General features: G+C 43.4%; 1 protein-coding gene across 1 annotated transcript; it reads right to left on the minus strand.

The window, feature by feature from the left end:
* Positions 1-805: 805 nt before the first annotated feature.
* Positions 806-26399, minus strand: mats (MOB kinase activator-like 1). The gene is made up of 3 exons (XM_050166911.2): positions 26217-26399; positions 17968-18362; positions 806-12251 (listed from the first exon to the last, which is right to left on the minus strand). The coding sequence occupies exons 1-3, from the start codon at positions 26228-26230 to the stop codon at positions 11992-11994; spliced, it is 669 nt and encodes a 222-aa protein (XP_050022868.1). The 5' UTR covers positions 26231-26399; the 3' UTR covers positions 806-11991.
* Positions 26400-26950: the final 551 nt, after the last annotated feature.

Here is a 26950-nt window from a genome sequence, read left to right on the forward strand (position 1 = left end):
ACTGCTGCAAACTGAATTCGCCTGGGTACAGAGTTAAGAATATTCTCGGCTGTTACTGTAATACCTTTTATTTTTTGTCTGCAATTACTTAAATTCAATAAACAGCGCACATGTTAAGAGGTAGCTCGGGTGCGCCTATCTAAATACGTGTAAAATGATAATTCGTTTTTCTCGGCAACCAATGCACTAAATTTGACGAAGTTTGTTGCATTTTTTTTAACAATGGCCGAAAATCGCACATTTTCAAAAAACGAAACTACGAAGTTTGCAACTCTAAGCAATAAAAAGTATGAAAATTCTGTGAACATGGTCTAACAGTACAGCTAAAGCAGACAAAATTGATACGTTACACATGGAAAGTCTTTGCAGAGCCCTTGTACACAATGTAACGAATTAACGTAAGATATAAATCGACATATCGAATTTGTCTGCTTTGAACAATCTCATGTATGCCATTTACAGAACCACGATATGTTTTTGCTGCTGAGCTATTGTAAACTTCGTGCTTAAATATTTTTTCGAACTCAAATTTCGAATGGCAGCAACCTTCCCAAGATGGATTCACTAGGTTCCCATTACTGAAGAACCCAAGCTCATGCAAGTGAAACTGTGGAACGCCAAACATACAAAACTGCACTGCACCATCTGCACTGTGTATGTAGTATTCATACTCCTTATTCTGTCCTTGTTGCTTTACGCTGTATTTTGTGTCTCTAGGCACTTTGATGATCTTCCACAGCCAAGGCTGTCATTCAGGATTTCAGAGTTGTGGTTCGGAAACAGTCAAACAAGCTGGGCAATATAATCATATATCAAATAATTTATTTACATCCTAGGTGCTTATCAAACACATGTGAATGTGATGTCCCATACTGTGCAGCATACAAAAGGAAAGCATGCACTGTCAAGGTGTACAGCTCAATGCCTCAAAGGCAGCTGCGTCGTTGCCTCGTACAAAATTGAGTTCTGTAAAAAAATCTTTGCCTCTGTGCTACAGACTTACAAAAAAAGGAAAATACACTGTTCATTCAGGGTTTGAAGGTTGCTGGCAGATCATGGAAGAAATATCAGTTCACAGGGCTGACCGTTTCTGACGGCAGACATGTCACGTAAGGTCACTTCGTGCAGTATGTGGCAAAACCCCCAAAAATGTGAGGCATGGGAGCTAATACAGCCATACGTCTACATAGAATTGTCGTCACATTCAGCACTTTACCCTAGTTCACTGTACTTGAGCCCAAATCCAAGGAAGAGTCCTATATAGCTGCAGCCATACAATAGACTCGTTACTACTACTGTTGCTGGGCTATTTAGTTCATACTTTCTGGCGGGGTAAAATGTGAAACTATGCAAAGAAGAAAAAAAGACAGTACTGGAAAAAGCTCTTCCATTTCTTTTTTTTTTTCTTCACATAATTTCGTGCCTTTTATGCCATACACCACAAGAAAACAACAATGGTTTCTAGCTTTCACAGCAAGTACCAACAATAGTGGGGCAGCAAATTAAGAGAAAATCTAGTAATTTGATGCACTCGACATGCAATTTTCAGTCGGGCACACATCAGCATTATAAATGTTGGAAAGTGTTGAAGCCAGTTAAAGGACTGCAACTTGCGGGGAAAGTTGCTTCTTTCTACGCAGATCCTTCCTGTACATTGGTAAAGGTCAAGTTACCATTACTGTTCCTCAGTTTTCATGAAAAAGCCTCAATGTGTGTGTGAGAAGGCGCAGGAGGGGTGCGTGTGTGTGGTCCTGAGAGCGTGAAAACAAGCAATCAGTATAATTGGTGTACAAATACAACCACTGCAATTTAAATCCAAAGCACGCATTACTTGCAAAAGCTGACTACAGTAAGGAACAGGACTCTCTGAGGGACAGTCAGGACTGAAACAGCTCCAAAATTGCAGCTACAAGTGCACCCCTAACTGCAACAGCAGCAAGTGGAACAATACACTCGAGTGCACATGAGTACAGAGCACAGAGTACTACGCCAGGAAGAACAAGAAACATTTTGTGCTTAACTCTGACAGCAAGCAGCCTATGCACATAAAGGGCACAGGCTCCTCAGCGTCCAAGTCATCAGCCACTGCCATGCCCAACCAGAATTGCATCGATTAAAAACCACTCAAGGAACAACTTTCTAAAACAAGATTCACAACAAACAAAAACAATGTAGCATACATACTTTGCAACGACAATACACAACAATGAGTTAAAACACAATGACCACATGACAGTGATGGTCTGCAAGTGCCCACCAGAAAAATAATGAAAAAGACATGACATTACCATGGTGTAGAATAGCTAAGTCCAATGTTAAAAAAAATAATCACATAGCACTTTAAAACTTCAGTTCACACAGCACAACACTGCATAATTAAGAATGTTGTACAGCATGCCAACCTCAGAATGTGGCAAGATAAGCAGTCATCTTTTCGTTCTTTTCGCTCCAGGTGACCATCGACTTTTCACTGAGGAACAAACCCCTCAAAGCTTTCATAAGGCCCTCAAGATGAGAAGCACTGCGCACAGCGTGAAAATGGGGGACACCCAAGGTCATCACAAAGTAAGAAAACTGGGATTCCACCCAACCAAATCACAGCCACAATGGTGGATAGCAAGAGCAAAGGACTGGCAAGGTTGCTACACAAGTTCCTGGGCCGCTCACCGAGAACTGTTACAAGGATTCTTAAACACAGCCGCCAGTTTCTACTATGGCCTTCCCACAAAGAAATAAGCATGCAACAGCTTCTTGGAAAGTTGACAGTCACAAACAGCACAATTTCTTTTATCGGATGGCCAGATTCACACAACGGCTGCCCACATTCACTACCCTGATGGCCTCCCAATAAATGAGAACAAAAAGGCAAAAAAGCAAACGTCGCTTTCAAGCATCAGAAATCTGAGGCTAAAAATGAAGAATGAAAAGTACAGCAACTGCATTAGAAGAAATATAACAATCCAACCTGCTGCTATGTGTACAAAACAAGCACTGTTTCAAATGAAAATAGCCTGGAAAATGAGAGCACCAAAAAAAATGCACAGCTTTGCACACATGCTTGTACAGCTGCTAAGAGAAGCTTTTGGAACATTGAAGCTCTCAAAAATTTAGCTTTCCATGTGGCCCATGCAAGCAGCAAGAATTCTGAGGTATGTACTCCATACTTTTATCCCCAACCCATTACACTGCCAATTCAGGGGCATGCAACCACTTAACAAGAAAATTTAAATCTAGTATCTGTGCAACTTCAATCTTACAAAAAGGTCCGTGCACAGATATGCACAGAACTAGCTTAGATTGTGTCATCTTTTGCACACTGGTTTTCATGCACTCTTAGCACTGGCCCTATCTCAGTAAGCCACAATATTAAATCACTTTTTGGGTGCAGTGACATTCATAAAATGCAATGTTTCCTAGGTAAATTTCTAGAAGTGTAAAAAATATGCGAGTGTGTGTGTGGGGGGGGGGGGGGGGGGGGGCAATATGTGCATACCACAGAAATAATCCTCATGAAATACTCACAGTAGTTATAACATCGCTGTATAGCTGACTTCATTTCTGCACACCGCGATAATCACATGACAGGACAGCTTCATTGCATGAGACTTTTTTTCTTTGTATGGTGGCAGTTTACAACAATTTAAAAAACTTCTACACTGTGCAATCACCATCATAAATATTGTCGATCTGTAGGCTTTTCTGGCATAAGGCCCAAGTTTGACTGAGAAGCACCATGACTAATCAGAATACCTTGAATAATAAAAACAATCATCAATATTGAACAGCACTACACTAGACTTCTGTTAATTCGATCCCGACTGAAGGTCCCAGCCAGTGCCCATACATTTCTATAGGCCCAAACTTTCATTATTTCGATCCTAAAATTGGCCTTCATCAAATAAATCCGACTGCGCCAGTCGGCATGCATGTGCCTAACCTCTATGTAACCCCAATAGCCAACCCCTTTAGTGGCAGTGTCTGTCTCGGCGGAGCTTAGGGGACAGGGAATGCGCTACATGCGTCATCACCCATCAAAAATGTATTTTCGGCCAGCTCTAGGAACATGTTCAAGCAATAGCCGTAGCTCACAATTGTCCAATTACGGTATTTACCCAATTCTAACACAGACCCCCCCCCCCCCCCCCCTTTTTAAAAGATTGGGCTGGAAATTGTCTGCACAGTGCAATGCTTTACCGCATAACAGGAATATATTGCGGCGAGGCTGACTTTACAAAATGGTGCGGTGAAGCTGATTTTAGGAAACTGGCCACCAGTGTGCGACACATCTTTCTTGCTAAAAAAATCCAGTGCCTGTTAGATTTCTACTTAGTTTAGGTGCTCTTATATAATTCCTACATTAGTTTTTATTTTAGACATACAGAAAGTGAGCATGCATTTGATTCGGGAGGCATGTTAGACTCTGGCAAATGCTGCTAAATGAATTAAGAGGTGTTTTTTATGCATTTTGTTTAATTCGACCCGCCAAATAATTCAATCAATTCTGTCGCTTCTGTCAGGGTCGAATCAACAAAAGTCAACTGTACATGCAAAAGAAAACGACCCATCAAAAACTTTTAACAAATCCAGCTAGACCTGAAGAATGCTGCATGCGTCCAAATGATCATGTGCTCCTGATGTAATGCCATGCATGTTATCACTAAATATAAAAGCATTTCACATGTTTACTACATTTGCAAAAATACATGAATAAGGTGCGACCATGAATGCTACCTCACGGGGCACTTCAGACAACTTGGAAATACAAAAGGTCACTGGCTCAAGGCAGTCACAATTCAAGTAAAGCTTTAAGCAACTTGCTATTCTATGCCACACTTAAGCCCGCACCTCAGACGACCATTGTACCACCTCCATCTCCCCTCCTCCATGCACTACGTAGTACATTCGGCAATCACACCCCTTCAACTAACTATTCATACCTTGTCCACATCCCATAGACCTCAAAGTGTCACTCAATGCAACACTCTGACAATGCCTTAATGGTGTGCAAGTTAATGTGATACTTTTGATGCACTCTCCCCCATTTCCTTTTAGAGACACTGCATTCCTTGGCTTTCTTAGCATGAGTAAGCAGATGTAAAGCACCTGCTCTGGTTTCATTGAACCCCACCAACGTCTGCCTCACAGGCATCACCAGTGTACTACTTACTCCTCCAGACACGGGTGTGTAAGTTGAAAAACATTTGGTGCCAATGTTAGCGCTGCAACATGTGAACACTTGCATACTGGCTGTCGCCACCTTGCTGCTGCGTTTTGCACAACACCATTTCTACCATTTGCAAACACCTCAGAATGTAACATGCTCATTGATGAAGGGAAATGGTGACCTGGTTTCTTACTTGGTGACAAACGTAGTGCCTGAGACACAACCACAATGAGAAAAAAGAAAGACCCCCCCCCACCATCATCTCCGCTACTAAACTTTTTAAAGTGAAGCTCCCTTTGTGAACTCCCTGTGCCTCTCTTGCCAACCGTGGCTGCTGCTAGTGTGTTCTCGCCGAACAGCTCACACTTGGTTGCGGGATGGTGATATCATCTAGGAGTGATGGCTCATACTACTTCGCTCGCAGCAGTGGAAGGTAGAGGGGGGAAGCCAGCCTGTGCATGCAAGTCATTGGCTGCTGGTGGAGACGATGAGGAGGCTGTGATGTGGAGAGCTGCGATGAGAAGGGAGAGAGGGCACTGGAGGTGATGGCCTCGCGCTGCGCATGCATTGCGTCGCCTGGCATCTGCACCTCCAAGGGGATGTCGGGTACCCCAAACAAATGGCACAGGAAGCCAGCTTGTCTCTTTCAACCCCTATAACAGTGGTTGCCTTCAAAGGTAGCATTGCAAAGTGCCTTGTTTGGGGCATCCTTGAAGCCAGATGAGAAGGTGCACATGAACACAGTCTTGCGTCTTGCTGGCTATATAGATTCCAACAGGGCACATTGGATCTGATGCATTTTTTTAGTAGCACCTTCAAAAGTTGTTAATAGTGCCTATGACACGTTTATGTGTCTTTCTTTGTGGTTGTGCCCCAGCACTACATTGTTGCTAAGCAAGCACCAATTAGCCCAACAACATGTCCTCCTGCTGGTTTCTTACTTCACAACTACTTGGCACAGGGAAAAAAAGAGAGGGGGGAAGACACGTTTATACCATACTTCAACTGTGTGTGTGAGCTTAGAATAGGGCCCCCGAGCATGGCACAGTGATGAGGTACTGCATGGGACCACCTGCATGGGCCTTGGCGTATGTACGCTGCTAACTGCTAGAACAGAACCATGCTACATTAAAATGCCCTAACAGGAGCACTGCGCCAAGAGGCAACATGTGTGTAGGCTGAAGAAGTTCCACTTATGCAGTAATGTCACATCCATGCACATCACTGCAGTAGGTCGGTCTATTGGACCTAAAGTTGTTACTGCAGTTGGACCCCTTTGAAACATGGCCACCATTACACTCATCACTGCAGACTTGCACTCTTGCTATTTTCAGGTAAGTGTCTCCTGCCATTGTGAGGCTGGAGCTTCCGTTAAGATTAGTCACCTGGTGGTTCAGCCTGCCATATGTTAAAAATCAGGGAATGAAGTTTATCGAGGACTAGAGGGGGGGGAGAACGGAGCTTTTTCGAAGCGATATTCTAGAAAAAACCTTGCGTCATGTTTGTGAAAACACAGCATACTTTAGAGAAAACTCAAAGCAGGACAAGCCAGATGTTTCGCTGGTAAACATGAAACTAACCTACAAAAAATATTGTAAGCACCACACCTTTGAGATTACTAACCTGCAACACAATGGGCCAAGCCATGTCAAGCACACAGACCGTTTCACAACTTTCCACATACCAAAGGCTTCAAGGAGAGCAAGTAAAGAAGTAAACTTCTGGAACACTTCTTTTTTCAGCATCTACATATGCAAGCACTTATGCACATATGTACAAGAACTGTGCAATGAAGCTACTGAAGTGTAGCGGCACTTAATTGTAATGCATAAGGCTATATTGGAACGCTTGAAAATGCATAATGGGAATACTTGTACAGGCTTTCAGCAACAACACCCAACAAAGCAACACAGAGCCAGCAGTGCACTGAAATTGTCCTGGCATGCACCTAGATCACCTCCCAACAGTGTTGCCCGGCAAGGAGGAGCGTTACGTACATCCAGCTTGGGCAGGGGTTCCCAAAATGAATACACCAATGCTTCGGCAGCAACAAATCGGAACAATAGTATTACGAAAGGTGGACTGCAGATTGCTCTACGCACCCTGGTGCCATTAAGCAAAATTTCATTTCTAACGAATGAGACAGGTGCTTCTAAGGCACACACCACTCTTTTCAACTCTCTGCAGAAAGCTGTCGGGCAGGCCCAAAAGTTAGGGATTGAGCCAGAACTACGTACAACATGGAGTAACACTAGGGTGGTGCTTAGGACACACTAAACTCTGGGAAAATGTAAACTAAGTTGTTGGCTGGAGTCTGAGCTTATCTAAGAGATATGATGAAGAGTGCTAAATAGACAATCAACAAACAAGGAAACAAAACTAGTGTATGCACCCCACATCTTGCATTGGTTGTTTCGCACTAATGTTTTCTCATGGGATACTGTGTTATGTTTCGTTATGACAGATCATGGTTACATGCACATGCTACTTTCACATAGGCAAGTACTCAATTTATCTCTTTGATTTTATCAGCCTCTAGAACAGGTGAAAGCCTCTCAAGGCATAGCATAAAAGTGTATAAAACTTATTCCACGTAACAAATGCTGTGAAGATAGACAAGAAAGCTTGCAGGACAGAAATTCCAATATTCAGACCTCACCAATGGTTTTTTTATGGCGACAGCAGTCTAGAACATAGAGTGTGGGTGTAGGCCAGTTGGTGATTCATGATTTTGGGGAAGTTGCCGTAAGCACAACACGAGACTTCAAGGAAGGGACAACATGAAGCGGTACTGACAACTGATGATTTGCTTGACAACTAACGACTTGCTTGACAACTGGTGTTTTGCTTGCAGCAACTTCCCAAAATCAAGCAGTATAGAGTTGAACCATGTCATATCAAACACTGATAAATCGAATTATTACTTATATCGAACAGGTGTCAAATAACCCCGAGAACTGCATGCATTTAAAAATTTTGACATTAAACTTGCTTGGGCATGAATAAACTCTGCAACCGGTTCCCCAAAGTCGGCTTCGCCTCAATACAGTTACATTATGCAGTCAAGCGTACGTAATGTGTTGCAGTGAAGCACGTAAAGAGTGCAAAGGGGCCACTACCACAGGACAGTAGTTTTGTCATAAATGCACGCAACCGCTTTCTCTTGTCACAGTACAAGCACTGAGACGCCTGATAAGTGTACTAGCTAGTTTCCAGAGCTATTTTCGATGTGGCTGTGGCGATTTGAGCCCTTCTTTCACCAGCTTTGTGCACCCCATATACAACATCATAATGGGGACTAACATGTATTCCTTATACATGTGTGCACATGCAGTCTCCAGCCCCTGTACGAGCACAGAGATGTTTAACTGCACTGGCAGTCATTCAGAACTGTTTCCAACGTTTCTGTGACAATTTAAGCCCTTTTATATGGGGTGACAAGTGCAGCCCTAGCTGTAAGAAATTATTAGTTTATCAAGCCAATGTTATTGAAGTTCGCATTTCTTGGTGTTGAATTATTTCTATAACAATAGCTGTGAACTTTCATGGTTTACTGTCCAACTGCTTTGCTCATATCGAAGTCAAGGCAATAATTTTGGAGTCACCCCTGCAATTTATTTCTTTTTTGAAATGACCCCTTTAAAGCCACCCAAGTGATGCATCGGAAGGGTTCATGCCATGCTCTCTGACTGCAATTCCTTTTTGTTCGCACGCTCTAAAGGGGGCCATGGCCCCAAAACAAGAGGCCTAAATCGCCACTGCAACGTAGTGGCCTCTTTCCCCTTTTGATGTGCTTCAGCACAACACACTGTGGTGTAGAGGACTTTAAGAAAGCTGCATTATGCAACGCTGAGACGCTTTCTTTTAAGCCACCGTGCTTATTCGCCCGTTTCACTCTTAATTTTATATATCAAACTATTCGGTGATCATGGGACCGTTTGACATAATGCCATTCGACTGTATGTGGAGTTGAAAACCTTGATAGCATGTACACACCGTGTAGTGCCCTGCATCAGCGGCAGCGTCAAAGACAGTGGGAGGCCTGCCAGAGTGAGTGAATGAGGCAGCAGTCGCGCAGTGTTCTACAAACACGCTCCCATAAACTTTGCACCCTGCAGAAGTTGAAGTGGCAAGACAATGACACACAGCAATCAGGCACAGATGCAGCCATTATTATGGCTGCATCTGTCACATTGCAGCCAGGCTGCCTGCTGCAGCTACCTCACTGTGAGGACATCATGAGGGCATGTGAGGATGCTCAAAATTGTACAATATCATGGCGCAGCGACAGTAAGGTCCAATGTGCACAAACCGAGATTGAGCGCAACGCTTGCAAAGGACACCGGAGGAGGAAAGCCCAGAGATCCCGGAAGTGCGACAAGTCCCAAGATTGTAAGCAAGGCAAAAGGAGTGGGCACCATGCTGAGGCACTGCTCAATTGTCAGACAGCAGAGAGAGGTCTTCCTCAATTAGTTAAGCCTTCCACTCCGCATATACTCTGGTGTTGTAGTTGATGACCTGCAGATTCCTTGCACAGGACAAGTCCATGATTTTTTTTACAGCTGTGTGGATTAATAAAATTAAACAAATTGTTTAATTGCGATTCACATGTGGTGCAGCAGGGAACAATTCACTGAGCACAAGTTTCATTCAGTTCCTTTGTTGAGCAGACCTTTCTGCATGGTCAAACATAATGGAAAAGATCTGCAGGAAACTCCACAAGCAGATTCTCAATGAGACTGCCATAAACATCAGTAGAGAGCAGAGGGTGCATGGAATGAAATGCTTACAAGCACCACGAGTAGAAGCCAATAGAGAAGTAAGGAGTAGTCACAGGCTCAAATGTGTCACCTACACAATGCGCAAAGGCGACCTCAATAGAAATTTTGCTGTGAAACGAACCATTTAGGCAAAACAGTGCAAGATCAATGCCAGGGAACTACATCACAGATGAGAACCGTGTGCTGCAGTTCTTGATTACTATCAGCATGGCTGGTCGTGCTTTCTGTGAGCTAAAAAGTCATCCATAGTAAAAAATGTTTAGGCTGGTGGCTGTACTTAAGATATTTTTTAAGTGGCAATGCCATGTTGGAGAAAACCTTGACAGATAAATCAGTGTGTGTAGCCCAGTGTTATACCCCTGTTATACAGGCAAATTTACCCCTGTATTCTAGTACAACCCTCCACTCAAAACTCCACCTTGTCCCAAAAAAGCTGATCGCAGTGCTACCCTGCGACAGAAGCTGTCACTGCACTTTATTGGCACTCCACCACAATTACTAAGAAGTGTAGCGCGTTTTTCAGCTGATGGGCAGCGGCGCTGTGCTCAACTTGGTGGAGTGGAGGAAGAGCTTCGAGTCGAGGATCGTTTGAGAAAACTAGCGTAAGTGTCACCTTGAGGGAGTGCACTATGTTGTTACTGTCATTCGCAGGCTGTCACATGGAAACATTTAGTGATGCTCGCTGAAGGAATAACTCGCAGGTTAGTGTGTTCATTGAACTTACTTCACTGTGTTCATGTGTGAAGCCTCCATAGTAGCATTTCAAAAATAAATATACAATGCCAGGGTTGTCTGCTTCTTAAACCACCTTTTCGAGATTTCAAATGATCTAAACGTCGCTGCTTTTGGAAGGAGTCATTCTTCCTCAGCTAACAAAAGGCATCTTCTTTTTTAGGCATCAATGCTTCCATCATTTTCAAATCTCCCAAACTAACAGCGCGTCGTACAAGTGTTGGATGCACTACCATCTTGTCTTCACTCATGACTGATTATGTCAATGTTACTTTACAATTATTGCCTAAAATAACAAAGGTACAACCTCCAAGTTAATTTACCAATAGACACTGCCACCAATTCCAAATTACATTTTCAATTCTCATCTGGCAGCGCGCCACCAAAGTGACACTCCCTGTGGCAATTTGTACTCGCTCGAAGAGTCATTAAATTTGCCCGCCTAAGTGGGGTATATAACAGGCTTCTGAACCCTTGCAGATTCAGCCTAGCAGCAAGTACAAAAGGACGATTTAGTACCCCAGTGGAAAGTGGCACAACAGGCTGGCACACAACAACGAAACTGGTCGTTTGCACAGAAGCACGAGCAGTGTGGCCGCGACTGTGGCATAGGGAAATTCGCTTAAAGAACACAAAGGCTTCCCTCAACTAAGGTGGCCTGCAGTCCCTCCAACAGCTGGTGGCACCGCATTCGACATAATCAGAGTTTCAAAGCAATGTTCTTCAAAATCGCACATCGTGCTTCTAGCCTTGTGGAAACATGCATAATGGGCAGAATGCTAGGAAATTAAGATAAGGTCAAAAGTGTCAGTGTGGCAACAGCAGTGCAGTGAATCTAGGTGCCATCGAGGGTCCTTGCTTTCCCTCTCCCTGACGACAAGCATTCAAGGCAAACACCTGGGTGTTCCAGCAGTGTTCAAGGACAACATGAGGCAGAACACTGGCTGGCAGCAAGCCTAAGAGACAGTCTTTGCAGATGCAGAATAACAATACGGGTGGTGGGGGTGGGCAAAAGTAGTGGTGGCATGTGTTTCAGATAGCTTAAAAAAAAGGAGGGGGTGGTACGTGCCAAAACCACGATCCGATTATGAGGCACGCTGTAGTGGGGGCTCTGGAAATTTGGACCACCTGGGGTTCTTTAACGTGCACCTAAATCTAAGTACACGGGTGTTTTCGCATTTCACCCCCATAGAAATGCGGCCGCCGTGGCCACGATTCCATTCCGCAACCTCTTGCTTAGCGGCCCAACACCATTAGCCACTAAACCACCACGGCGGTTTTCAGATAGGAAGAGCAGCAGGGAGACAGCATGTACTAGCGCGACGGGTTGCTGTCCCTGTCCTTGCTCGTAAGCTTTTCGATGAGCTCCTGCAAAGGCACCAACTCCCGCCGATCGATGAGCCCAAACTCCTGGACAAAGAAGATGAAGTGCTTGAAGCTGGTGTTGAGGTGCGCCTCCTCACCCAACTGCACCACCTCTGAGAAGTGCTGGTGGTAGATGTGAGCATAGACACGAAACAGTCGCTTCAGGATTGTCTTGGCGATTGAGAAGAAGTTCTTGGGGAAGGGCACACCTGCATGTCACATGGACACAAGTTAGTACACAGCCAGTGACAAACCTCAAAGGCAGAAATCATATTCAAGGTTCATTACCAATGATGACAGAAGTCCACATACAGTACAGTCCATTGATAATAATATTGACAAGCCAAAAAATGTGTGGCTCTAATAACCACATGCCCACACATTTGCACCTGGGCTGGTTTTATATACCACCAATAATGAAGATGAACAATAGGTGTTTCTGATGTGGTAGAGAAAGCTCCAATGTTTACAAATGGACTTCAGTGTACCCAAGTGGTTTGGCAAAATTACCTCTATACTAATAGCCAACATGATGATACAAAACCAAACAAAAAAATACTGTGAAACACAGTAAAGCCCCCAATACATATTTTTGGCAACCACAAAAACATTGCTACAAGTTTCCTTTTTATAAAATCAAAAGTATGTATTAAGAGAAAATTATGAAATTTAGAGAAATTCAAGCTCTGGCAACCCACTTCGCATATGAATAGCATTGCAGAGCATTACTGCTCCAAATGCAGTTGTCTTCAATTAGCCCAAGTGATAAGCATACAAGTATTGTCTTTCTAGATATTAGGAAGGTACTCGTCACTGCTAAATAAAATAGTTAAATCATCATATATACTACTCAGCTAAAATCTCTACCATCACAGGGCATTTCGGAAATCTTGTACGCTCTTTTTCGCAAACTCTGTCATCGGGCCAAATTCCTAATGATTCGAGGACAGCCAAGGCCATACCAATTTTTAAATCTGGCAATCGCTCATAACCACTTAACTACCAGCCCACTTTGTTAATTAGCACCATCTGTAAACTACTTGAAGATGTCATACATTCGCAAATAATAACATACCTAGAAGAACATAACATAATTTTTAAATATCAGCACAGCTTTCGTAAGGAATATTCATGTGATGGGCAGCTAGCTGGATGTACTAATGACTTGCTTTTATGGATTGATGCTGGTAAGCAAGTTGACGCCATCTTCGTAGATTTTTCTAAAGCTTTTGACTGTGTTCCTTACCAGTCAAAAGGCCACTACTGAAACTAAAATATCTTAATATTCACACATAAGTCATTGCATGGACAAAATATTTCTTGTCATATCAAACCCAATTCACAAATATCAATAACTACAACTCCTCCTTTATTCCAGTTACATCCGGTGTTCCACAAGGGAGTGCGCTTGAGCCTTTGCTATTTCAAGTCCATATGAACGATTTCCCTAACTGCATGTCGTCCTGAGTAAGACTATTCGCCGATGATTGCGTTATCTACCGTAAAATTTCTGCTGACACTGACCATGAAGCACTGCAATCAGACCTAAATGCATTGAATACATGGTGTTCAGACTGGCAAATGACCCTAATTTGTACTAAAACTAAATGCATGTCATTTACATGCTCCTCGTCTCGCATTGCAACGTCATACCCTCTTGATAATAATACTGTTGAGCTTAATACCAAGTATAAATACCTAGGAGTCAATTTTCAATCTGATCTTACATGGCATCATCACATCAACATCACTCTTGCATCTGCTAACCGCACGTTTAGATTAATCAAACAAAGACTAAGGCAAGCGCCTTCACACTTAAACTTCCGTATACTACATTAATCATGCCTAAAATTTAATATGCATGTGCCATCCGGGATCCGAACCAGGACTACATTTTACGTAACCTTGAACTTTTGCAAAGCCGTGCTGCTCATTTGATCTTTTCAGATTATTCCCGTACTCTGGTGTTACATCTTTAAAAATACGAGCCAAATTGGATGCCTTATCATTACAACGACAACACGGCTATCACACTTTCATAAACTTTATCATCCCGAGCGTTTGCACGATGACTTCTTTCAGTCACGCTCTGTCATTTTCCCTCGCCGAGATCACCCTTTTAAAGTAAGCCACCCAGTGCGTCACTCAGCTCTTTACGCACAATAATTTATACCCAGAACGATACCTGACTGGAATAACCTACAATCAGACATTGCTACTGAAGCTCACCCCGATAAATTTCAACAAATGCTGAGTACGTATATCAGAATGTGAAGTCTGTGTGCAGTGTGAAAATGTACCTTTTTTTAAAGTTGTTTTCTATATTGCATTCATCTGGTACCTTCGCTGTCTGCTATTGTTTCCAATTCTCTTTTGAGTGCCTTTGATGTATTCTGAATTCTAAGTGCTTCAATTTTATAATTTCTTCTAATTATGTGCTAATTTGGTTTTATCCGAACTTCGATTTTACTACACAGAGTCGTGTTTGCGTATATTGTCATGTTTTTCTAACAAATTGTTACAAGAGTATGTTTGCGTGCCCTCCTCCCTCCTATGTAAATACCCTCTTACAGAGGGCCTTCAGGGGTATTTTAAATAAACAAATAAATAAATAAATAAGCAAATAATCTTTGCTATGTACTTCAAATATAGGGATGCAGCTATTAATGTGAAAAGTCTAAAATTGGTCAGAGGGGGTTCGCTTGCTAATACCACATGTAATGAAAAGCTGTTATAGCATTATTGCTTATATATTTGCACCTGTACTTGTCACATATCTCACTTTGGTATCATTGTGTAGAGGAAAGAAGACATTACTCAATCATGTATGTGTTGCGTGCACAGGTGACGCAATCGTGGTTAAATTTAACCCCTCACTCGGTGTTCAGAGAGACAAAGCTTGGCAGTACACATTAGTTGATCCAAGCAGGACTGGTACCTTTAAGAGAGCTCGCTCAGCCATAGTAGGTATAATCTATCAAACTCAAACCTGTCCTCGTCAAGAGTTGTCTTAGATGTAGGAAATTTTTTGCTGAAATTTCCAGCTTGCTAGGTCTTGGCACAATCTCATAATAGTGCTTATACGAGGGTCGTTCAACTCAATCTGGGACTTTTTTTCTTTCCCATTTTAAATGGATGCCTAGGCTGGAGGTTTTGTATGCAGTAGAAACTGGCACCTGTGTTCTGCTACTGGTAGACGGCGCTCATTTCTGGCCCTTCTGGATAGACTGTTATTCAAGATGGCGGACAACAGTGCGACTGTCTATGTGGAACGGTGTGTTGTGATGAAGTTTTTTTGTTAACGAGGGCGTAAAACCTGCTGAAGTTTACAGATGACTTCAGGCTCAGTACGGTGATGTGACACTCAGTCGCACTAAGACATTTGAATGTTGTAAGCGTTTCAAAGATGGCCGTATCTCTATTACTGACGATCGCGATCGTGGTGGATCACAGCTCACAATAGTCATTCCTGAGAACATTCTGCGTGTGGAGCAGCTGATTGTGAACAATCATCGCATAACCTGTCGTGAAATTGCAAGGGTGTGTAATCTGTCATTAGGAACAGTGAACACAATAATTCATGATCATTTGTTGTTCCGGAAAATAAGTGCACGCTGGGTCTCAAAACAGCTGTCTGCTTTTGATAGACAGAGAAGAGTTGAAGTCTGTAGAGAACTGAAGGAACGCTACGAAAGGGAAGCCCAGGATTTTCTGAATCGCATCATGACATGTGACGAAAGATGGGTTCACCATTTCACCCCAGAATCCAAAAGAGCATTAATGCAGTGGAAGCATACGAAATCACCACCCCCCAAGAAATTTCGAACAGCTGCGTCTGCTGGTAAAGTGATGGGAAGTGTATTTTGGGATAAACAGGGAATTATTCACGTTGATTTTTTTACCCCATGGTGTCACTATCAACAGTGAGTATTACTGCCGTGTTCTGCGTGATGTGCACAAGAGTTTACGGAAGAAACGTCCGGGTTTGATCACAACGGATGTGGTCTTTTTGCAAGACAATGCACGACCGCATACCGCTCAACGCACATTCCAAACAATCTAGGAACTTAGCTGGCAGATATTACCCCTCCCCCCCCTATATTCCTGACTTAGCACCAAGTGATTTCCACCTGTTTGGGCCTCTGAAGGAATTCCTAGGAGGAAAATTTTTCAACACTGATGATGAAGTGACAAATGGTGTCCTACAATGGTTTTATTGTAATAATAAATCCTTCTATGCCGAAGCATTTCAGGCGGTTGTTAAACGCTGGGATAAGTGTATAACTGTACCTGAAGGCTATGTGGAAAAATAAATCCACTTCTCACACTTTGAAATTTGTTCTTCTATTTGTTTTTAAAAAAGTCCCGGATTGACTTGAACGACCCTCGTACAAAGGCTGCATGTGATGACAGGTAGAGCGTGGAAAACGTCCTTGCACACAGGCACAGCTTTCAACACTGTTTGCTGGATGCCGAAAAAGAGAGGAAGTGGCAGCCATTTGACTAAAGATTACTCCCTTGATCCAAGGCTCATTCAAATTTCTTTTGCTAGAAAATATTCATGAGCAGGTTCCCAGCAGTATTTGAGAACAAACAGGAAACCATTGAACTGATGCTTACACGAGGGAAGAAATTGATGAGACTGCCTTCCTGTTGCTTCACAAGTATGCACTAGCTTGCCCAGCCAGAAACTCTGCTACCCTTTCTGACAACTGCACAGAACGTGTCATGAGATTTTGGCAGAAATGAAGAAGGCTATAAATTATAGTGACAGAATTGAACATGCTATTTGTGGATTAAATAGGAAGTCTCATTTTAACTTGGCACAAAAAGTTGTGAAAGAAGTATGTTGCAACATCTGAGTGTGAAACTTTTGTACTTAGTGTTGTGGTCCCACCACGAGACTACACATTGACCTATGTAAGTCGGCTGTAAAGTGCACCATAATTAGTGTTCAAAATTCCATTATATATATATATATATATATATATGATTGGTGTTCGTGCCTTTTTCTGTGCATATTACGAATGTATGTTCATGCTTACAAGCGGCGCTGTCTCTGAGGCAATAAGTGCAACGGCAGAGCTGACACATCCCACATTGCAAGCTGGTGCACATAAGTGCTTCTTTATGTGTGCGAGTCTGCCAGTGAGTAACCAGAGTTTGGTGGTCTCTCCGTGATACGAAATGCTGCTGAGTCACTGTGCCATGAGCGTGCGCCAACACTACCACACAAGCACTACTGGTTTATCCTGCAACTTGCTACCTGTTGAGGCAAATGCAAAACGGCAATGGGAATAGGCTGTCAGTTGCTCCCTGCTGCACTGTGCCCGCACTTGCACTGTGCACTGTTGTGTGTTTTGTTGAAGCATCATTAGAGACATTCTTTTGAAATCAAAAGGGCGAACACGGCTATAGAAACATGCTGAATTGTGTATCACGTGTAAATGTGTAGTTTTGTTCTCGAAACTTGATTTGGTTTGGCTAAAAAGAACTTGGCTTGATGTGTACAGTATGACCAAAGCACTTGAACAAGAATCCATGAAATCATATAGCAATTATTGTATTCTACAGTTCAGGAAGCATGAACCATGTGAATATTGGCTTGATAAACAAAAGAATAACTTGAGTGACAAGTGTGGTTAAGGCTGCACTTGTCATCATGCAATCTAGAATTGTTACTGCTTTCCCTGATAGTGCTATGGTGCCTCAAGTTCCAACATGTCGGTCCATGCCAAGGTTTCGCTCAACTTTTGCCAACCATTTGTGGTACTCTTGTGTTGGTAGAAGGTAGCAACCCCACAGTACCAGCCATAACTACGCTAGCATTAACATGTCTGACAAGGCAGAAAACAGTGTTATCCTTGCTGTTCCTAGTGTTGTGGGCACAAGCAATGAAAAAAAAAGTGGCGAGTGGCCACACACCTATTTTGGAGGGGAACAGGGCCTCGTCGTCGAGCTGGTCCTGCACCCACGTCATGAGGTAGTCGATGTACTTGGGGGCTGAGCACTTGATGGGTTTCTTGACTGTCTGTCCGTCGGCCCAGTGGTACTCGTATTTGGGGCCTGCCGACATGACTGCACAACTGCCTTCGGTGCAGAACTCTGTCACCGTGCCATACAGCATGTTGATCTGGTTGAAGAAGTCCACTGTGTTGACAGCCACCCACTCATTGAGGTCCTCCCCTTCGGGCAGCATGACAGCGAGCCGCAAGTTGCCCGAGCCCAGCGTGGCTGCAGCCTGCTTCATCAGGTCATACTGGTGTGTGCCCTCTGGGATGTTCTTCTTTGGCTTGAAGGTCTTTGAGGAGCGACCCCCGCTGCATGCACAGGGAATACCATGACTCTCATTAACTCTCGTGAGTGAGCAACAATACTGAAAAATTATTATTGCAAAAATGTCCATCAACATAAAGAGGATTTTTTTCCCCTCCTTTACATTCAATGATGACCTATGAAAATCTGAAAACAAATAAAGGAAGCTCGACAAAAATCCCTGAGTCTTCTTATTCGTGGATATTATAATACTTTTCTGGATATGACATATTTTTTAGACTTCTAAATGGCCATCTACACACAAAATTACTACATTAAAGCACTTCCCACAGTTTGAATCATTAATTGAAACGCTCTCTACAATGTTTTTGTAAATTAGAACACCTTAGAAAGAGTTAAGGTTACAAGATGAGCACGACGAAACAGGAGACACAGGGGGATGCCACGTGTCCCAAGTGATTGATTTTGTGAACCTCAATTTCAATTATGGGGCTTTACATGCCAAAACAACAATCTGATTATGAGCATGCATGCCGTAGTGGGGGGGAGGCTGCGGAATGATTTGGTCTGCCCGGGGTTCCTTAATGTGCACCTAAATCTAAGTACATGGGTGTTTCTGCATTTCACCCCCATCGAAACATGGCCGCCATGGCCCTGTGAAAGCTTATACAGTGAACTCTCACTTAAGCGAGCTTCAAGGGACCCAAGGAAATAGTTCACTTAACTGAAAGTCCACTAAGCTGAATATTCACTAGAACATGGAACAGCATAGGGCACAGCAGACATCGAGTTAAAAGTGTGAAATGCAATTTATGGAGTTATGTACATCAATATATGCTAAGTGTGTAACAGTTACGTTGCTGCCTACCTCATTTTGAAGAAAAAAAAAAAAAAAAATATATTTTTTTTTGCGCTGGTGCTCCTAAAGCACAAGAAGTAACAAAGCTGTCCAGAGAATATGTTTTTAAGCAATTCCTCTGGCAAAGCTCGTTGCTGAGACATGAAGTCTTGCAACTTTCCAAGGCATCCTACAGTCTAGGCTAGAATTACAGGATTTGAACCTGCCTCTGACATTGCATATATTCCTCGTCGCATTCTTCTTCTTTGGGACGAACAATGGAAACAATTTCCAGATCTGATAGTTCAGCACAGGTAACGAGTTCACTGTCACACTGTCACACTGCACATAGCTGCCGGTGGAGGGGTGATTTGGGGGCAGCGGGCATCAGCTATGCTAGCGCTGCAGAGCACAAAACTTAGTTGAACTGATTTGAAAAATGAGCCTGGGTCCACTGATCAAGTTCGTTCAACTGAAATATTTGCTATTCAGAAATTCATTCAACTGGAATATTTTTTCATAGAATGCCTAGGAAAACCGCCGGGGATTTTCTAACAATTCATTATTCTGAAATATTTGTTCAACCGACGTTTGTACAACTGAGAGTTTACTGTATACTCAGTGCAAACAACACACATGGTAAAGCTACAGACTGCGAGCTTATACACATCTGTCCAAATCTTGCTATAGCTTCAGCTTTGTTTATTTCACATGTTAGCTGATTATGATGATGTCCTATAACTGCACATTTGTTGAAGTCAGGTGTGTAGCCACAGCTCTTGCAATGAGAAGGAAGAAAACCACCAGCTGCGATCTCATTTTTTAGCATTATTGCTATGCTCATGCAGCCTGTCATTAAAACAGCATTCCGTTTGTCCAACATATTTGTCACAAGACAAAGCGATTCTATACACAACACATGTTCACAATCGGCAAACTGTACTCTTTTTGCGCAACCAAGACTTACTACCTTCCTAGTATTTGTGCATCTTAGGATCTAGAAGCCTTGCTGCACCTTCTAATGTACAGGGTAGTACAATTTTAAAGCAAACACCTAATTAGTATTCAAGTGCTCATAGCAGTAGACATTTTGGCATTAAATATAGCAGAGTGATGAAGGGGAAAATCAGACATCCACCAGTTCATTTTTCCCTTCATTAATTACTTCTCTCCACCTTGAGGGTTTCCGCAGAACTATTACATCATAGCAGAGTGATGCTTCATTAATAGATATCCACATTAGGCAACACATAAGGCACATCATCATCAGACTATTTTATGTCTACTGCAGGACGAAGGCCCTTCCCTGCGATCTCCAATTACCCCTGTCCTGTGCCAATGGATTCCAACTAGCACTTGCGAATTTCTAAATTTTCTTGCACCACCTAGTCTTCTGCCGTCTTCTACTGTGCTTCCCTTCTCTTGGTACCCATTCTGTAACCCTAATGGTCCAACGGTTATGTAACCAGCGCATTACATGACCTGCCCGGCACCATTTTTTTTCTCTTAATGTCAATTATAACATGGGCAATACCCGTTTGCTCTCTGATCCAAACCGCTCTCTTTCTGTCTCTCAAGGTTATGCCTAGCATTATAAACCCCATAAACTAGAAGACCTTATACATTTCAACAAGCCTAGAGCCACGAACTGCACAAACAGCAGAAGATACCTCAATGAGCTGCAATACACCCGATGACAACTTTCTGTGGCAGCATAGCCAAAGCTACGTGAATGCGTTTGCACATGTGGAGCTTCTCCTCTTGTGTTGCTAAGCCAAGTAGCGCTGTCATTTTGTTACAGGGCCAGGAAAACTAGACAAGGACACCAGAAAGCCAAAACTAGGAACAGCAAGTAAAGGAAATCCTTTTCCTAAGCCAGCTTTTTATTTGTTATGAAATAAATCTTGAACAAAAGCATTAAAATAATAATTGGTACAATTATTCTGCGTCATTCTGTGCCATCTAGCGGCACCGCTGCAAAGCCTGTGAGTGGCCTTCAAACAGCATGGCATGACGGCGCGTGTGAACGCTCAGAAATGTGTCATGCGGTAGCCGGGCTCCACTCTGGTGCTTCATTTTGGACACGTTGCACAATCTAGTGGCGCTGCCGAGAAGTCTGCACATGGCCTCTGACACGAGAAGTGTGGCGCACTGGTATGTGCAGACACTGAGAATTGTTCCTTTTCTTGCCACACACCTAGTGGCACATACTCAGTGACCTAAGTTGGCGAGAGGTTCACTGAAAAGTTGCACATACCCAGTGCATTTGTGGCACAGCCTGCTAAAGTGTCGGGCTGCTGTCCTTGAGGAACCCGTGTGAAGTGGGCTTGATTCTGCCCAGCATCAAAGAAATTCTTTTAATGATGTTAGCATTCTTAGCGTACTTCACACATTTTCCGAGGGTTGTGTAGGTCTCTAACCTTTTTCCCACATACCTGGGTTGCAGGGTAGTTATAGTCGAATGTGTAGTGCATTGGGCTGCTGTGCTGAGGGAACAGGGTTCGAAACCAACTTGTGCCACTGAGTATAAGGCAATGTGTACATATGTGCTGCTGTTAAACCTCTTTCATGCCGGCTTGGGTGACTGTTGATGCAGGACTGGGCAGGTACTGCTGCTCAAGGAGACTCTTAGACACCGACTCGGAGCACTGGGTATATGCCATCTGTTCTGTGCTCATCTTCAATGAGCCTCTTTGATGCCAACTTGGGTCAATGGGTTCATTAGACATTCATTATTCAGGAACAATCATCATTCAATTCAGGATTCATTACACATGCATTCAAGAGCGGCACACACATTCTGGCAGATATCCAGTGACCCAAGTTGGCATCAAAGACGTTCATTGAAGACCAGCACAGAACAAGTGGCACATACACAGCACTCCAAGTTGGCGTCAGAGTTTCACTGAATAGTTTCATTGTTAGTTAGAGTTTCATTGAATCGAATCGGTGGTGCATACCCACTACTGCATTTACAGTGAGTGACCCATGTCTCTATGAAAAAGGTTCGTTGAAGAGTGGCACATATGTACTAACTGCCACATACTCTGTGACCCAAAACGGTTCGCTGGTTGACTGAACTTTGTTCCACAGCATCCGATTGACTACCAAATGGCCATGAACTACCCAGTGACCCAGGTAGGTGGGAAAATGATTAGAAACAGATACACAGAAAGCTAGCCCCGGGAAAGTGTGTGAAGTACCCTAAGAATGGAAATGCTATAAAATAAAATATGTTTTTTATAAAGGTTTTCAGCTTTATAGACAGCCAAACTGTAACTGATGCAATATAAAGAAATTAAAATGCACAACCATGTTCATGACTACTCTGATTTCAATTCTTCCATACCACTTTTCAAAGTTTCACTCCCCCTTAAATGGTGGTCCAAGCTATCAACTATTCAAACTATCAACGACTATGAACTGAATGGTCGTATGATGATGAAAAAGGAGGAAGACAAAAACCTTGTGTTGGTGTTCCCACGCCTGCCTTTCAGTAAGACGAATCCCTACCAACTTGCTCAACTCTCAGTCACTCTGCTATTGCATGTTTGAACAGTAGTGCGGCCGATAGGCAAGTATGCAATTGGCCATGGCTCCTTTCTTCGTTAAATGACACCATGCTCTGTGCTTAAGAGATTACATCAACAACCTTTCCCCTGCACAGGTGTTTGTAAGGGCGCCAATCAAAACCGTTGAATTAGTGAATTGAGAAATATGCCAAATTAAATTATGCCAAACTGGCAGAAGCCAACAGACCTTCACTGAAAATAAAATTAGGAAGCTTGCCCAACTGCATATAGAAGAAAATGCACAAGGAACAAACAACCAACAAATACACTACTAAACGGACAGTGCTTGTTGAACGAAATAAAACAATTCTTTTTTTCAATTAATACATTAAAAATATTTAAGGATACATGATGCAAATTTCTACATTAAACTGATGTCCTGGCTCCAAAATATCCTGCAGGTGAAAAGTCTATTTAGACCACAATTTAGACCACAATAATTCCTTGAACATCTAAATGACACATACAGCAGTTGCAAGTTTTCACATTATAAAATGCTCTCCAACCTGCAGCACAGTAAGCAGTATGCAAATGCAAAAGGAGTGGGTTCAAACAAAGTTAAAAACTTATCTCTTCGTCTCTACCCACAGGCACATTTATTAAACAAATATAACACTCATCTCTGCTCTTGACTGAACTTGCCAGACTGTGGCCAGACAACCCTTACGATAGCAGGGAAGATGACCTCATTGATTCTGAGCTCTGCTTTTCAGGACTATGGCTCATGTTCACAGTGCAGCATGTATCAAGTAGCCCGAGGGAACACAGATAAGGAAGAGACATAACAGGCACTGGTGAAAGTGGGACTACTCAGTCTCAACACTTTTAAGCGTGCAAGGAAAGATAGAGACAAAAGACTCCAGTCGAGGCTAAACATCGTATCTGGGAAATACAACACAAACAAGCAATAAACTTCCAAGTGTACTTGCTCACACAGGGTCTTCATTAGTTAATTCAGTGCTTAGGTTCAACTGTAACCTTAACTAGCCAAGCTTTTCACTTTTACTGCAGCCTCCTGTCACTGCATTCCTTTATACCGGCGTCATATGGCCACTTTCGATCGCAATCATGCCCAATCCAGATCGAAATACTGGACCGCGATTGGCTCCCTTGTGCACAGGAACCAATCGTGAGTGAGAAATTCGATCCAGATCGGGCTTGATCGCTATCAAGAGTGCGCCGTGTGACAACCGTATTACATAAGCAACTTGATAAAAGCCACATGGCTGAAGCTCATGGAGGCAGGCTTTCAGCTTTTATACACTTTAACCTCTATTAACAGTTAGTTCCAGTGTGCACAAGTTCCAGCATTTTGTAGACTTAAAGCACCACTGAAGTTACAAAAATATGAACAAAGTTCTTATGTGGCATCCTAAGTAATCCACATTCTCAATCACCATTTTCACATGCTCTGTTCAAGTCACTATAGTGCCTCTACCTTTTACACTTACAAGTTTTATATACAAGCTTATATTGCACTCTTCATACTATTATTAGTTATGCTTACATCACATTTTTCCTCGCTATAACAGTTTCTGCAGTCTTTCCATTTGCTTACGCTGCTTTGAACAGAGGCAGCACATGCAGTGTATAATGCTGCACTTGCCCACTTCCCGTCGCATCACCTCTCAACAAGTGATGCCCATGTGCGCACCTCACTACATTACCCAAATACTGATGGCACTGCACCGGCCATTTCATAGCACTGTAGTGGCATCACCAAGGTTGTACTACAAGACAGTAAAGGTTCATAAAATGCTTACACGACCTTTCAACCACTGCTGGAGTGCTCTGAAACGACCAGACGAACACGCCATGAGTACGCTACGCTGATTGAAAGACTAGATATTTATCAAATATTTACCCGACGAATTATTCGTGTTATATGCTCAACAGGAAGCCGTCGCGCTGCAAGCTCGCAGTTTTCGGGAGTCGTCGGCCGCGATTGCAAGCATTTAAATCCAGAATGCAGCACCACACCGCATCCTGCCTTCGGCCTATTTCCAAATGTCACTCCAGCACCTACGACTCCTGACAACAATGTTGCGGCGTCGCCGCCTCACGACGGGTGCCACCGACATTCGACAACGGGGAGTCGACGCTCGGCCGGCTTATTTTTGGCAACGAAACTGGCTGTCCTCCGCCAGCCGGGCACAGGTCAGCAAAGTTTATCACGAGAAGCGCCGTGTCTTTGTACACACACTGGTGGGGATGGTAATGGTCCCGGGGGGAAGAGCGCAGGGCTTCACCACCAAAAGTCGCGCGTAGGTAAAGAAAACGCAACCATACGTGCCGCGCGTTGTGTACTGAAGTGTGACGGCGGCTTAACGTCACCTCGCGCACACCGGCTTCGTTCACATGACTCCTCACCGAAACGGTTTGCCAAAACTTCTTGAAAACGACGCGAGCGCGTGCGATTACTTGCACCGCGCTCAACAGACCTCGTAGACGCTTTCCTGTTACCTTATACGGAACATGTTTCGCCAAAAAGCGCGGAAAGGAGCTGACGCACCTGACCGAGGACACTAGCCCTCGCTATCAAAATTGAACATTTATTTAAAGAACTACTGACGAAGTGAAAACTAAAACGCTCAACAATCACCAAACCATCTTCTTCAGTTCATTGCCAAACGGACGTCGACTGCACTTCAACAGGCGTGTCTGACACAAGAGGCAAGCTTTCAGAACGAAAATGAATGCAGGCAGTTCGCAAGGTGTTCAGCAAGTGCTCAAATGCAAGATCAGTGTGCTAAGCAAGTAAAGAAAGTGAATAAAACACAACGACCACAGTTCAATACAGGACCTGTCCGTCTCGTTGTATAATGCACTTTGTACGTATTTACATGCATCAACATGGTTTGAAATGTGGCTAAAACAGTATGTTCACTTGCACACTTTATTCTATCGGTGTTGGTTATCTGTACAAGCCAGAACATCGCCAGTTGTTGCAGCAAAAGTACCCGTTAGCTGAAAGTATGAATTACGCATACTGCGTACGACACGAGTAACCTCCTTGGTACGCGCATATCTGAAACACAGGAAGTATGAAACCCTGCTGTAAATGTTGGCACAGTCACGCAAAATTCTGGTCAAGCTTGCAGCAACATACGTTCATTCAGTCGTAACAACCAAACATCACAAACCCGCTCAGTTCGTTTCGGAACATGAAGGCGCTCCGAAACGAACACAGCAGGTAAGGGATTGGCTACTTTGCGCGCGACGTCTACGTACAGTTCATAGTGTATACATGTGCAGTTCCGTTACAAATCACGACACAGTGTAAGGCGCAGAAGGTAGAGGGGCTTTCTCGTAACTTGTTTGCTCAACTTCAGCTGATCTAAGCCTATCAACCGACGTTTAATCACCGCACTGAAAATAGTAGCTCGCGAGAGACGGCAAAACGGCGCTTCCCAACTCCAGACAACAAAGGCGTGCAAAGGTGCTGTTCAAGCCCATCGAAGTCCGCGCTCGAGCGCAGAATAACTTACAAAAGGAAGCTCATCTCGCCGCCGCGCGCCGATTGATGTTTCGCTGTAGATACGAAGCCGCAGACCAAGTCACAGCAGTTCGCGTTATCCGGAAGTGACCATGTTACGCACGAAACTGTGACCAACACCACCAGAAGCTCGCTGCCCTTGCTGCTGCGTGAAGTTTCAGTGGTGCAGTTTCCGAAAGGTGTTTCCGGCAGTTCCGGCCGGAAAAGCGGTGGGAGCGTTCGTGACGTACACAACGCTGCTGCAGTTTCAATCTACAAAGAGGACGCTAGAAGCCAATGCAATTCAGTAACAATAAGTAACGTAATTTGCTTGTGCAATCTAAACTTTAGGTACGTATTATTAAACAAAGTGCAAATAAGCTTCAGGCTTTTTCACGTAATGTAAATTTACGACACGCAGCATCGAACCTTGATCGAACTGATGGGACGAAAGTAAATGCATGATACGGCTCCAAGTTCATGGGAGTACAAAGGCACTACATAAAGCTATGGTATATAACTTATGAAGTTATGCACAAGCATTCAACTTTCACCAAGCGCTTGCCAATTTCACAACGTTCGGAACACTGCGGCGGCGCATTGCAAGTGCACAGTTTTATATGGCCTCCGTGATTGTGGCGCGTCTTTCACACGCGATACGACGAAATCTCAGAGGCCATGGGACACTAAAGAAAATTAAGTCAATGCGAATGAGTAAATTGCGCTTTTGCAGTATCAGAACAGTCA

Source organism: Dermacentor andersoni, chromosome 1 (assembly GCF_023375885.2).
Source record: "Dermacentor andersoni chromosome 1, qqDerAnde1_hic_scaffold, whole genome shotgun sequence".
In the NCBI taxonomy this organism is placed as follows: Eukaryota; Metazoa; Arthropoda; class Arachnida; order Ixodida; family Ixodidae; genus Dermacentor; species Dermacentor andersoni.